Below are 13,319 nucleotides of genomic sequence, written 5' to 3'. Positions count from 1 at the left end.
AATGAAAACTCGAGCTTGCAATGGCCTGAAGGCACACATTCAAATGAGCACCTTACTTAAAGGAACCGTAAGTGGATAGAGAAAATTTCATCCCTTTCATTAATGAAGTAAAATGGAATAAGGGAAACAGACTGTTATTGAATGGGAAGAATCAGTGTTTTTGAAATGTTTGTTTTTTTCGAAATGAATCATATATTCAAAGTAACATGAAAAATTTAAATTTAAATAAATTAGCTTTTTCTAAATGAATCTATATACTCAAGGTAACTTGGAAAAATTACACTAAATTTACATAAATAGCCCCACATGAGAATAATCGAGGTATTTCTATTTTAAAAGTATTCTATGAGTATTCATGGCCTAATCAAAATTAGTTTTTCAAATAGTGCGATATTTTCTGAGAAAGTCTATCAGTGGAAAATCAGTTTTTAGTAATTTAGGACAAGAATTTGGTTTTGTATAGATAGAAAAGTTAGCCCTTTGGTAGGCGTTGTTTAAGAACCGTCTGTTAGAGCAAAGGAAGACTATTGTCTTCATACCCAGTTCAATATTTTTCCCTGGCTATCTCTGTTCATAGTTAAAAGCATTTAAAATGAGCTGGCTATGGTGGCGCACAGCTTTAATCCCAGCGCCCAAGGAGGCAGAGGCAGGCAGGCAGCTGTAAATCCAGACCAGCCTGGACAATGTAGTGAATTCCAGGACAGCCAGCCAGGGTTATGTAGGGAGAACCTGTCTCAAATTAAGTGAATATATAAATAATGAATGAATGGAAACATTTCAAATATGTATCAAACATCTAAATCTAAAAATGAAATTACGGTAGTAATTCAAGAATTATGACTATACCATTAACCTACGAGGAGTGGAAAGATGAGAGTAGCCTGAACTACGCTGAGCCTTCTAGAACATAAAGTTACTGTGTGCATGCTTCCAGTAATCTGGAAAGCAATTGGCAAGAATCATAAGCATTTAAGCATGTCAACCTTTCCAATCATCAAGGAAATAAAGAAAAATGCCCAATACCATGTCTGTTGTCATTCCAGCAGCCCCGGACAGGGGACAGAACTCCCAACAGGAGGTTCCTTTCTTGGAAGTTGAGCCCTTGTGTAGGGGAAACTCCGCCCAATGGGGGGCGTATTCGCCTCGGGCTAATGTTTACATATAAATCTGGCGGCCTGAGCCCCTCCCAATCTCTCTCTCTCCTTTTTTTTTTTTTATATCTCCTGCTCATTGCTGGATCCCTGGTGTTGTAAGCTATTCCTTCATTAAAATTTGCTGTTTCATATTAAGCTAGCCTGGTTATTATGCCGACTACACCCATGTCTGCATAACTGTAGAAGCAGGTAGAAAAGTGAGCGTGTGTGCACACCATGAAGGACTGCGGCCTCCGCACAGTGGGACGTGGAGACATTATGAACATTCTTTTATGTTTTCTTTTTAAACTTTTCACTGGCACATGTTTTGTGGTTCTTTCTTTCCTTTCTGCTTTTTATTTTTACAGATTCCGTGAAGACTCTTACACACACACACACACACACACACACACACACACACACGAGAGAGAGAGAGAGAGAGAGAGAGAGAGAGAGAGAGAAAGAGAGAGAGAGAGAGAGAGCTATAAGCCACGAGAGTACAGAGGGCGTATATATACCTCAGATGAGCATTGAAGCGTACAGTAGCCGCACAGTGGAAGATAATATTGGTGCAAGACAGAAGTTCCTGCATGTCCTCCTTGCTGATGGCAAAGTCACGCTGGTTGAGGTCTGCAGAGATGGGTCTGATCTTCTCATGCACATTTGGACAGACTTCTTTGACTTTCTCAAACAGCTGAAACAGAAATCCAAAGGCCATGGGCCTCGTTAACACCACAAAGCCTTCCTTTGGATGTGTGCCTTCCACTGCAGCTCTCAAAACCCATTTTTAGTTGCAGCAGTGGTATTTTCAGTGAAGGTTTCTCCGCAGTCAAAACCCCTCTACTTTATTTTGTTCATTTGGTGTAATTTGGATCCTCTCAACTCCAGGAACATATGAAAAGGCATGTTTAGCAGTCAGGTGCATATTTTGAACTTTGCCCTGGAGATGAGAGGGTGATAGCCACCGTCCTAGCTCATTTTAAGTCAAGTAGATCAAAGCTAGAGTCTTCTAAGAGAAGGACCCTCAACTGTGACAACACCTCCACAAGACTGGGTTGTAGCAGGCCTGTAGACGGGGGCAGGGCCGAGCCCATTTTGGGTGGTACCCCCTCTGGGATGTTGGTCCTGGTTGCTATGAGAAAGGAGGTTGAGGAAGCCATGGAGAGCAAGGCAATAAGCAGACCCTCTCTATGGCCTCCACATCACTTTCTGCCTCCAGATTTGTGCCCTGCTTGACTTCCGTCAGGGACCAGCAGTCATATGTAAGTGGAATGAACCCTCTCCTCCCCGAGTTTCTTCCGTCATGGTGTTTATCACAGCCATGAAAGCCGTAACTGAGACGGTCATCACCTTCTTACCTGACTCCCTTCGCCCTTGAGAGTAGCCTCGTGTTTACACAGTTTTACACACAAATTCACACACAAAGAGGTCTTACTTTTTACATGTGAAATAATGGTTTTCAAAGGGCCGGGTTCCCAGCCTTTAGCAAACAACATGACATCACCTTGCATAATGGGCTCAGTGACAGACAGAAGCACTAGTGTAATTGGGAAATAAAAGAAAGAGGTGACATGTTAGGAGAAAGACGGAAATTGTATGGAATCATACTCTAATATCCATGGCAGTTAATGTCAAGGGTCACACGAGCTCGCAAGATGGAAATTGTATGGAATCACACTCTAATATCCATGGCAGTTAATGTCAAGGGTCACACGAGCTCGCAAGATGGAAATTGTATGGAATCACACTCTAATATCCATGGCAGTTAATGTCAAGGATCACACGAGCTCACGGATCGTTTCACTGGATTTTAACTGATTTTCTAATTTATTTTTTGAAGGGAGAAGAGATGAACATAACAGTTTTAGCTCTTGTTACATCTACTCACGCGAGTGGGTTGATTCTCTGCTTTCCCCACCACACAGAGATTCTTAGATTAAAATTGCATTTTCTGTTGTTTTGAAAACACAGAACAATCTTGTTTCCAACCATTTTGCTAAGGTGGAATTTTCATATAGTATCCATGGGGATAAATGTTTAGAAAAGTGTTAAAGAACAGGGAGAGTCTGTCTTTGGTTTCTTAAACTTAAGGCAATAATATCCTTTGTTGCCAGCCTCTGAAGATAGCGTGCTCCTTGGCTCATAGTAGCAGGCTCTTTTGTTGAGTAATAAAACATTAAATTTGGGCTTAGGATACAACTCAGCTGTCAGAGTGCTGCCTCCCACCAACAAGACTCTGGGTTTGCCCCCCAGCGGTGCATAAAACCAAGCATAGTAACTACATCAGCAATTCCAGCACTCAAGTTCAAGGGCATCTTTTCTTTGAGGCCAATGTGGATTGCATGAGACCCTATCTCAAAAACAAAACACAGCAGCAAAAAATTCCAGGTAGTCAGAGAAGTCATATTTTATTTGCATCCAGTCAAGAGCAGGCTCACAAATCCTTGGAGCTAGATGAAGATGACTAGGGAAGGAACTCAATCCCACAGGCAGCCAGCAACTGTCACGCTCCTGCCTCTGAACTTCCATTTCTATATGTTAGGGCTGCCTATCCGTAGGTGAACTAAGTTCTGAAAATAATCAGGGAATTGGGCCAGTCCTCAGTATTTTGTTTTGATATCTGGGACAGATAAGGTTGATAAAATGCTCGGTCTCACCAAAGAGGACACTCTGGCTCTTGGAGACAGACCTTTAGCAGTCCTGACTTTGATCCACCATAAATATGCTAAATGTTTGCTTTTACAATCAAGTGTTTTCCATGCGGTAGCTCTTTTTAGCCATGCAACACATGTATGAGTTTGTGTGAAATGTTTGCAATCCCCCCCGACAGTAACTGACTTTGTAAAAGCCTTTTGAGTCTACGGTAGAATTTTCTTCACTAACTTGTTTGTGGTTCTGTGGACACTGACTTTGAAGAGGGGGAGCGGATGTTGGGTGGGGAGAGGTTGCATCGCAGCTGTGCACTTTGAAACACTGAAGTTTTTCATGGCTTCAGTGAGGACCATCGCTTTAACACCACCGGACAACGTGGTGTGATCCTGTGGTTAAGACTGCCTGGAAGCTTGGGCGGCTGTGCTTGGTGCCAAGTGTGTAACACCTATGGCAGGTGACACACTCCAGGTGTGTACCAGAACTGCGTGCGTTCTGGAAAGACATCCGCTCTTCCGCCATCACAGAGTCTGGGCTGTATTGTTCGTGTGACAAGAACAAGTTGAGGAGTTCTCGGGGCCTTCCTTTGCTGCACACTTACTTAAAACGCTAATCGTGGGACTGCATCATCCCGTGATCTCAGGGAATTGAAAAGCAAATATGTGAAGCTATTCTTGGGAACAGCTTTGCCTGTGTCAGATCTTCAGTGACTTTTCATAAGAACCTATAATCAGCACTAACGGTGACACATATTTCATTTGTCACCCTTTCCTTCTTCATCCCCACAAGGTAGGTTCCGTGGTGTGCTTTGAGAATGAGTCTGTGGGCAGGAAGGAGTTAGCCTAGAGGGTGGGACCAGCCCTGAGATCATCTCTAGGCTTCTAATGGAAGGTGCTGGTGGATACTTAGATGGAGCCAGCAACACTTTATCATCTAACGCTTCTGTCACCGTGGAAAAGGCTCTGAGGGGAGGTAGGAGAGCCGTGGAGGATGCAGGGGCCTCAGAAGAGCTGCCTTCTGGTTTTATTATGTCACCTCTTTGGCACAGATAACACAGCCCTGGGGAGAGGACAGTTCTCTGGGATTGAGTTCTCATTTGTGACGTAATAAACACTTCAAGGATTTCTAGGATTAAATATGATAATGGAGGTCAGTGCTTATGTCACTTAATAGGTCCTTAAAGAGGGAAACTCTCTTTCTGATTTTAATGTTCTCTATTTCCCAAAGCTCCCAAAATGGGAGCCCTTCTCTCCTCTCCTCCTCTCTGCCTCCCCTTCCTTTTTCCCTACTCTCTTCATCTCTTCTCTTTTCTTCTTCCCTCCCCTCCCCTCCTCATCCCTCCCCTCCTCTCCCCTTCCCTCCTTTCCTGTTCTCTCCCCTCCCCTCCCCTCCCACTCCTCTCCCCTCCCCTCCTCTCCCCTCCCCTCTCCTTTCTCTTCCCCCTTCTTCCCCCCTCCCATCTCTTCCCCTCTCCTCTCCTTCCCTTCCCTCCCCTCCCCTCTCCTCTCCTCTCCTTTCCTCTCCTCTCCTCCCCTCTCTTCCCTTCTCCTCCCCTCTCCTCCCCTCTCCTCCCCTCTCCCCTCCCCTCTGTCCTCCCCCTCTTCTCCCATCCCTCCTCCCCTCCCTCCCCCTTTCCTCCTACTCTCTTCCTCTCCCCTTTTCCTCCCTCTTCTCCCCCCTCTCTCCTCACTATCCTCCACCACACTAAAGAGGCTCAAAATGATCTAAGCAACTGTCAAATGGAAGACTGACTCCAGTTTTAAAAGTATGCCTGTGTTAGCCACGCTTGGAATTCCTGCGATGTTAGCACGTCTAGTTATCTCATTTATAGACCTTCCTTGTCTTTATCTCTGTCGTGCTGGGGCTGAACCCAGAATCTCACACACAGCACTCTGCCACCAGGTGACAATCCTGGCGCAGAAGCCTCTTCCATTTTGTGGGATAGTTTCCCAGGTAAGGGTTAGGCAATAATGTAACAAAACAGCCTTTGAGAGTTTAAAATACAATTTTTTTCCAGTTGTCCTTGTCTCATCTGGAGAGAGTTAATAGAATTATTAACAACAGCTCACATAGGGTGGGCTGGAGAACCATGGGGATGTTGTTGGCTTCTTTACAAAACCATCTAAATGAATAGGGTCAGATTTGACCTTCCTATTTTCAGGCATTATTTAATTCAAAGTTCGTATTTTTATGTCAAATCTATTTATTTAACCATTACAAAACGTATATGTCATTTTATTTCATTATAATAAGCTACATACAACCATTTTATATAAGCACGCATACCTAGAATATATTCAAAATTGATATTTCTTCAGTTAATTTTTAAAATGCATGTTGGGGGGTTAATTGTCTCTTCTATGAACTCCGGAGCAGTAATAGTCATAAAAGGACTCAGTGAAGTATTTCTTAAATGTTTTTTCCCCCAATGTCTTAAACAAGCTGTGTCATGTGGGCTGAGGTCATGACTGTGAGTCCTGCCTGTGATCATCCTCTGTATTTCAAAGTTCATTCTCCTCAGGGACAATTGATGCTTATTGAGTAATTTCTGTTTTTCCAGGGAAGCTTACAGAGTGTTCAATGTAGCATGCCAAATGACAGGGTTAGCTTATAAATACACAGCACGATGCTGTATATGGGCCCATGCCTTTAATCCCAGTGCTTAGAGGGAGGAAGATCTCTGAGACAGAGACAGCTTAGTGTATATAGCAGATGCTAGAGAGAGAAAGAGAGAGAGAGAGAGAGAGAGAGAGAGAGAGAGAGAGAATTTCCAAAAATGTGAAAATACTTAAGAATTAGGAGTTATAAGTAATGAGTTATAAGAATGAGTCTTTTCTGATTTTCTGTGACTGATGGATTAAGAGCTCTTTGAAAGTTGCCCTTCTCTGAGATCAGGGACACAGGAAGAGGCAGGTGGTAACTACATATACCACACAAGGAGAAGGAAGGGGTATATGGCTTTTGATGGGCAGAACCAATGTCCTCTCCACCATAGTCCTAGGCATATACAGAGAATCAGAGGCAAACTCTGCACCGTGTATGTGCATTGCCCACAGCAGCCAAGAGAGGGAACTGGATCCCATGGAACTGAAGCTATGCATGGATGATTGCGGATCACCATGTGATCTGAACCCAGGTCCTCTGCAGGATCAGCAAGTTCTCTGAACCGCTGACTCCTGTCTCCAGCCCCTTCTGGTGCTTTCTGAGTTGAAGACTCAATGAGAGTATCGCTGTTTCAAGAGTGGCCACTGCTACACATTTCCTCAAATGGGTTTGCCAAAGCCAAGAGCATACTTATCTTCCCCGTATTTCCTCTATAATTAGAGACGCAAGGCCTTTTCATCAACATCCACTCCTCTCCTGGGAAGCTTTGATACCCTGCACATCTAACCCGATGCTGGCCATCGATACTCAATCGAATGAAGACATTCAGGGCATTCCAGGATTTTAGGTTTGGGATCTCATCACAACTCCCATTCCTTCTTATACTTCCTCATCAACCCTTTCACTCACGTCTTTAGCTTGGGACAGGCTGACCTACTGTGTGCACTAACTATGATTTCCTTTTCCTTCTAGAGTCAAAGAACACCTGATCCTGTCTGCACACATCCGCTGGTTCCCACCTTCTGCTGCACATCCAAGAATGTATTGTTAAAGACAAGGATGAGAGGACCTTCCCTAACCACCACAGCAAGAGAGGGGCAGGGAAGAACTTCTAGAAGGTGGAGCAATTGGCCACAAAAAGTGATAGAAAAGAGGCCTCTTCCCGGAGAGTCCAGTCAGAAACCAGGTAAGGGACATCTTCCTACTCACACTATAATCTTCTCAGGGAGCCTTCTCAGTTCCTACCGAGCATTTATTTTAATAGATCTAGCCCAGCCTTGCTGCCTGCCATTTTGAATAGCTTTCTTTGTTTCATTTTCTTATTTCTTCAATGGTAGTTACCTTGTCTCTATCCTGCCACCATTTATGAAGCTTGAGTTCTAAGACTGCCAATCAAAAGCTGAGGTCTCGGCACATGGTAGAAGGAACGGTCTATTCCTCAGCAGTATGGACTCTGACTCTCCAGTATGGCATGAACGGTGGGGCAGAAAGAAACTTTGTGACTTAAAGTGAGGACAGTGGGGGTTTCCTCCTGGGTACCCACCTGTGTCTTTCTCAGCCATGAGCTGTGGCCCAGTGGCAGCCTTGCAGAGCATGTGGACAGGAGTTAGGGGCACTGCTTCCTGCCTAGACCAGACGTCTTCCTGTCTTTGTCCCCATTGCTAGTTGGCTAGTGTCCTCTGTGGAGACCTCTTGGCTTGAGGGCAATGCGGAAGAGATGGCAGCCTTTCCATCAATCACCTTGGATCCTGAATGGCTGGTGTATGCTTCTATCAAATGGCTCTCAGGGAGTTGGGGGCTATCTCATGGCACATGCTAGGCTAGATCAGCTGGCTCTTGGAGAGGTACAGGCTGTTTCAGCACATGCCTGTAAATCACACAGGCTGGAGAGACACTAGCTAGGTAAGTTGCACATGTAAATGTGAACAGATCTGTCACAGGTTTTTGAAATCTGGGAGATTTAGATTACTTGTGAGACTGGCATGGTTGGTGCAGCCCTGGAATTCCGGCCCTTGTCAGGTTAAGGCTGTAGATTCTGAGCCTGAGGCTAGTATAGGCTACTCAGCAAGACCCCATCTCAAACACAACAATAATAAAAAAAACCCCACTTATTCATTTCTACTTTTATCTCTTACAAAAGCCATGATAAACTGATAGAGAGGGGAATGTGGAAATCTATGCATCTTTGATATCTGTGAAACTGGTTTAGGCAACCCATGATTTGGCTTTAAGGACGATGAACAAAAGAGTCTGTCTGGGTTAAAGAACCCAGAGGTCACTGATAATATCTTCCTATGGTGCAACACAATAGTATTTGATGGATGGGTATCTTCATTTAATCTTCGTAAATCCCTGTGAAATAGGTTTTGTTATTTGATACATTGTATAGATAAAGAAAGCCGTGGGTGGGTTAGGCAATGTGGCAAGCTCTCCACGTTGGGCTGTTGCTCTGGTGTGGGGAGGAATGGGTAGGGCCAGGTCTGCTGCCTTTTCTACTGCTCCACGCTATTCTCTGTGTAAACGCAAGAGCTAAACTGAATAGTGCCCGCCTACCGAAAACTTAGGTTTCTAGACCACCAGTCATCCAGACAATAGCTGTGGGACAAGAAGAAATTAAAAAGGAAATCCTACCAGAGCTGGGCAATGGTGCATGGAGTTTCCTGGAGCCACCCACATCAGTGGTTGCCTGCTACGCACCCGCCAAGCCTGGGCAATGGTGTTCGGGGTTTTCTCGGGGTTATCCACTTCAGCCAGCAGGCCTAACCTTCGCTGGTTCCACACTCTCTCAAATTTCACAGTGGAAAACAAGTACCCAAAACAGGGACAGTGGGGGACATGACAGGTTCAAACTACTACAGAGATGATTCCTTTCTCGCCTAATTATAATAGAAGCACCTCTACCCTCCTCTGGGATACCCACAGGAGACACTGTGACATCTGTCTTCTTTTTCTGTCCCCTGTAGGCTCTGGCCTGTAGTTGGGAATTTGTATAGTTTCTTTTACAGCTGTTTTGATAAAAATCCTCCCACCGCCTAAAGAAGGAAACAGCTCCATGTTGGAAGGTTTTACCTCAGCTCACAGTTGGAAGCACAGTCCACCGTAGCCAGGAAGTCAGGGCAGCAGGGGCTAGCATGGAGGAACCTGTCACCCTGCATCCCCAGCCTTGGCAGAGAGCTATGAATTCTTGTGTTCATTCACTTTTATACAGCCTGGGATCCCAACCTAGCAATCGGTGCCACCAGTCATGGCATCTCAGATAACCCAGTTAAGGCAATTCCCTACAGGCATGGTGGGCTGACCTAAAGCACCGCTCACAGCTGTGCCCGGAGGCTTGCCTCCTGCTGGCTCTAGATCCAGTCCAGTCACTGGGCCCCATGGTGGTGCCCGTGATACACGGCCCTCACACAAGACGTACCTTACTGTTGAGAATCTGGAAAACCCTCTCCTGCAGAGTTTGTCCAGACTTGGGTCTCACGAGGATGTAAATGACTTTCAGATGGGGGCTGGTGCGGAACAGCTTCTCCATCAACACCTTGCCCAGGAAGCCCGTGGCCCCTGTGATGAGAACGGACTTGTTGCTGTAGTAAGCTGCGATCATGGACATGATTCCTCCGTTTTTCTTATATGGTTCTTGGAAGAGGGTCCTGAAAAAGAGAGAAAAACAAGTTACCGTCTCAGAAGTTTTAGAATTCTCAGCCCCCGACAGTGTGTCTGGGGCTTCCAGAAGTTTTGAGTGAAGGGAAAACTGTGAGGTCCATGGGCTTCTGGGAAGGGAGATGTTCTGTAAGAAGCGCTTCCGAGCCTGCTCTGTGTCCTAGGCTTTATGGCCACGGGAAAAAGATGACAGAGTTCTCAGTCTAATGGAAGACACAGACACAATAAGAGACTGTTAAATACAATGTGTTAAGTGAAAACACTGGAGCACGGAGCAAGGTTGTGAGTGTCAGGCCCTGGGGACTTGGTGTGGTGATGTCCCCAGTGGCAGCATTGGAAGGTGAGACTCTAAGCTGAGGACAGGCAAGGGCTGATGTGAGGGTGTTTTAGGCCTTAGAAACCAGGGTCCACACAGCTATCAAATGTTTAAAATTACAGTTTAATTAATACTTCAGCTTCAAATTTATCTAATGACCGTGTTGGGGCAAATGGCATAGTCCCACCTGGTGCTCCTGCTCCTGTCCTAACTGCCTCTTCAAAGTCTACTTGCTTTTCTTCTTCCTTGGGATGAAACTAGGCGGCTCTCACTTCTGCGTGTGCCACTCCGGGGGTTCAGCCACTTACACACAAAGAGCAGTTTTACAAGAGAAGCTGAAGCCTTGCGTTTGGGTGCCTAGACAGAGAAACAGGCACAGCCGCTGCCCAAGACTGTTTGGGTGCTGTTTGTAGGAGCGTAGGGAAAATCTGACAAGTTATCTGAGGACCAGACGTGGCCCAGGGTTCTGTGGCTGCAGATGAGGAGATCCCTTGTAGATCATAAAAGATCACTGCTTGCTCTCTTCCATCCCAAGTGGGAGACTGACTGGACTGACAACAGTCCAAAAAACCCACTATATATAGTGTGTCTGTACATGCACACACGCACACACACACAGACACACACACACCATATGTGTACCTGGTGCCCTCAGAGGCAGAGAGAACATTCGATCTGCTGGAACCATAGTTACAGACGGCTGTGAACAGCCGTGTGGGTGCTGGGAATCAAACCCACGTCCCCCTGGAAGAGCAGCAGTGCTCTTCATTAAGTCATCTCTCCAGCCCTCATTTCAATATGGTTGGCTAAACATATGCACCGAGTCTCTACTTATGTGAATAAGCATGTAAGCCTACCCCTTCTTGAGATATGACCACAATGGAGGACGCCAGTGTTTCCAAACATGGCATCCAAAAAGCCAAGCGCATGCGAACCTTCGTGTTTCTCTTACCCCTTGGAGATTTACAAAGGAAGAATTGATCTACTAACCCAACGAGATTTGGAATTCAACTGGGTCTATAGTAAACCAACACATAATCTTCATGCTTTGCTCAGAATGAAAACGTTTTATAAATCGATGACTTTCCATTCGTATTCCAAGTTAGCAAAACGGTCCACCAGGCCCTGCAAGTTCTGCCCCCAGGAATGGCACTGGAAGGGGCTGCAGTACCGCAGCTGTCCACGTGGGGGCAGTGCCTGCATACCGCGCAGGAGCACCTACAACCAGGCCAGACTCCTTCAAAATCCCCATGATGCCACAGGCGCTTGCCATGGAGAAAGCCGCAGTATCGTGGGAATCGCACCATGGGAATTTGAGATACATTTTTTTGTGTAACTTGTTTCTGCAGGGTCCGCGCAAGCCCATCCACATCGTCACTAGTTCAGCATGAAAACTGTGTGCTGCGTAATCCCAGTTCATGGCCTATTGGGTCAAGCGACACTCAGAAATGAGTGTTAAGAATATGTTAAGGTAACGATCCAGACTTAATCATTCTATTTTATTAAGACCCAGAAACAGACCCGGAGCCATTTCTTAAAGGCTAAGTCCTAATCCTAAATCTCTGTTGGTCCATCTGTCTATCTGTCTGTCTGTCTCCTCTCTTCCCACCTCTCCCCCCCCTCAACTCCCCCTCTCTTCTTTTCTCCTTTCTCCTCTCCTCTTCCTCCCTCTCTTCGGGGTGCATCTATGTATGTGGAAGCCAGAGGGCCACCTTGGGGGTTACCCTCAGGTGTCAGCTGTCTTGTTCTTGTATTTTGGCATTTTTTCTTTTTGACAATCTTTCAATGGTGTGGAACTTGCCGTGGAGACAAGGCTGTCTCTGCCTCCCCAGTGCTATGTTGCCAGCTTTACAGGGGTTCTGAATCTTTATGCTTGCGTGACAAGTATTCCCTGCCTGAGCCATCTCAACAATTGCACCTAAACTTTAAGAGACCTCCACTGTGATTCGCTGACTACCGTGGCCTGCCAGGGCGGTCACTGATCATTCATGCAAATTGGATCTGCTGGGTATTGGACTCACCCGGCAGAGCGGCGTGCGCGGTGCCCGCATCTGCTGTACAGCTTCCTCCAGTTCTGGGCTCCATTCGAAGCCCTTTGGAGATCGCTGGGCGAATGGGCTATAGTGACACCATTTAAACGAGGACTATGTGACCTGACATTCCACGAGGCCGGCAGACTCTTGTACTTCTTATTTTTGCCTTGGGAGAGGTTAGATGCAACAACTTATATGTCACCTTCAATGGATGTGTTTACCTACTTCGTACAACTCTATGACTGGAGGCTTTACTGGACAGGAAGGCCTGGATTTTTGTCACTTACTTGCCCTCTGACTGCAAAAGTCCCTAAGTTTTGCCACGTCTCGCTCACAAGATCCTCTCAGCATAACGTCACCAATGTAATGGACCCGAGTGACAGCTTGTGCAAAGGAAAGGTAGTCAAGCCACATCTATTTCTAGTATCCAGGTGGATACATATGTTTTTCTTTGGGTTCACCTTCTTATTTAGCTTCTCTAGGATCACGAACTACAGGCTCAATGTCCTTTGTTTATGGCTAGAATCCACTTATGAGTGAGTACATATCATATTCCTCTTTTTGAGTCGGGGTTATCTCACTCAGTAAAGTGTTTTCTATTTCCATCCATTTGCATGTAAAATTCGGGAGCTCACCAAGGCCAGTTGGACTGGGTCTGAATGAGCATGTGATCAAACTGGACTCTCTGAACGTGGCTGACAATGAGGGCAGACTGAGAAACCAATGATAATGACACTGGATTTTGATCCTACTGCATGTACTGGCTTTTTGGGAGCCTAGTCTGTTTGGATGCTCACCTTCCTAGACCTGGATGGGGGGGGCTTAGACTTCCCACAAGGCAGGGCACCCTGACTTCTCTTAGGACTGGACAGAGAGGGGGAGGGTGAGTGGGGGGAGTGAGAGAGAAATGAGAGGAGGTGGAAATTTTAA

The 13,319-nt window shown here is 45.8% G+C and overlaps 1 protein-coding gene and 1 long non-coding RNA gene across 2 annotated transcripts in view; one reads left to right on the top strand and one right to left on the bottom strand.

Annotated features, from left to right (window-relative positions):
- Far2 (fatty acyl-CoA reductase 2) overlaps positions 1–13,319 on the bottom strand; it is a 115,707-nt gene that overhangs the window by 24,751 nt on the left and 77,637 nt on the right. Inside the window, exons 2-3 of the mRNA XM_041639627.1 lie at positions 9,802–10,030; positions 1,652–1,827 (exon numbers count right to left, since the gene is read on the bottom strand). Coding sequence (XP_041495561.1) covers positions 1,652–1,827; positions 9,802–9,990 — 365 coding nt within the window. The 5' untranslated portion in view covers positions 9,991–10,030. The remainder of the gene's footprint in view (positions 1–1,651; positions 1,828–9,801; positions 10,031–13,319) is intronic.
- LOC121439128 lies at positions 6,436–12,952 on the top strand. Its single transcript, XR_005973152.1, has 3 exons — positions 6,436–7,233; positions 7,359–7,572; positions 11,706–12,952. It is a non-coding gene; the product is annotated as an uncharacterized LOC121439128 (long non-coding RNA).

Source organism: Microtus oregoni, unplaced genomic scaffold (genome assembly GCF_018167655.1).
Source record: "Microtus oregoni isolate MIOR12 unplaced genomic scaffold, Mior012 000002F_ref0000024, whole genome shotgun sequence".
Taxonomy (NCBI): domain Eukaryota; kingdom Metazoa; phylum Chordata; class Mammalia; order Rodentia; family Cricetidae; genus Microtus; species Microtus oregoni.
The sequence above is the reverse complement of the archived record's forward strand: the minus strand, read 5'-3'. Positions and strand labels throughout refer to the sequence as shown.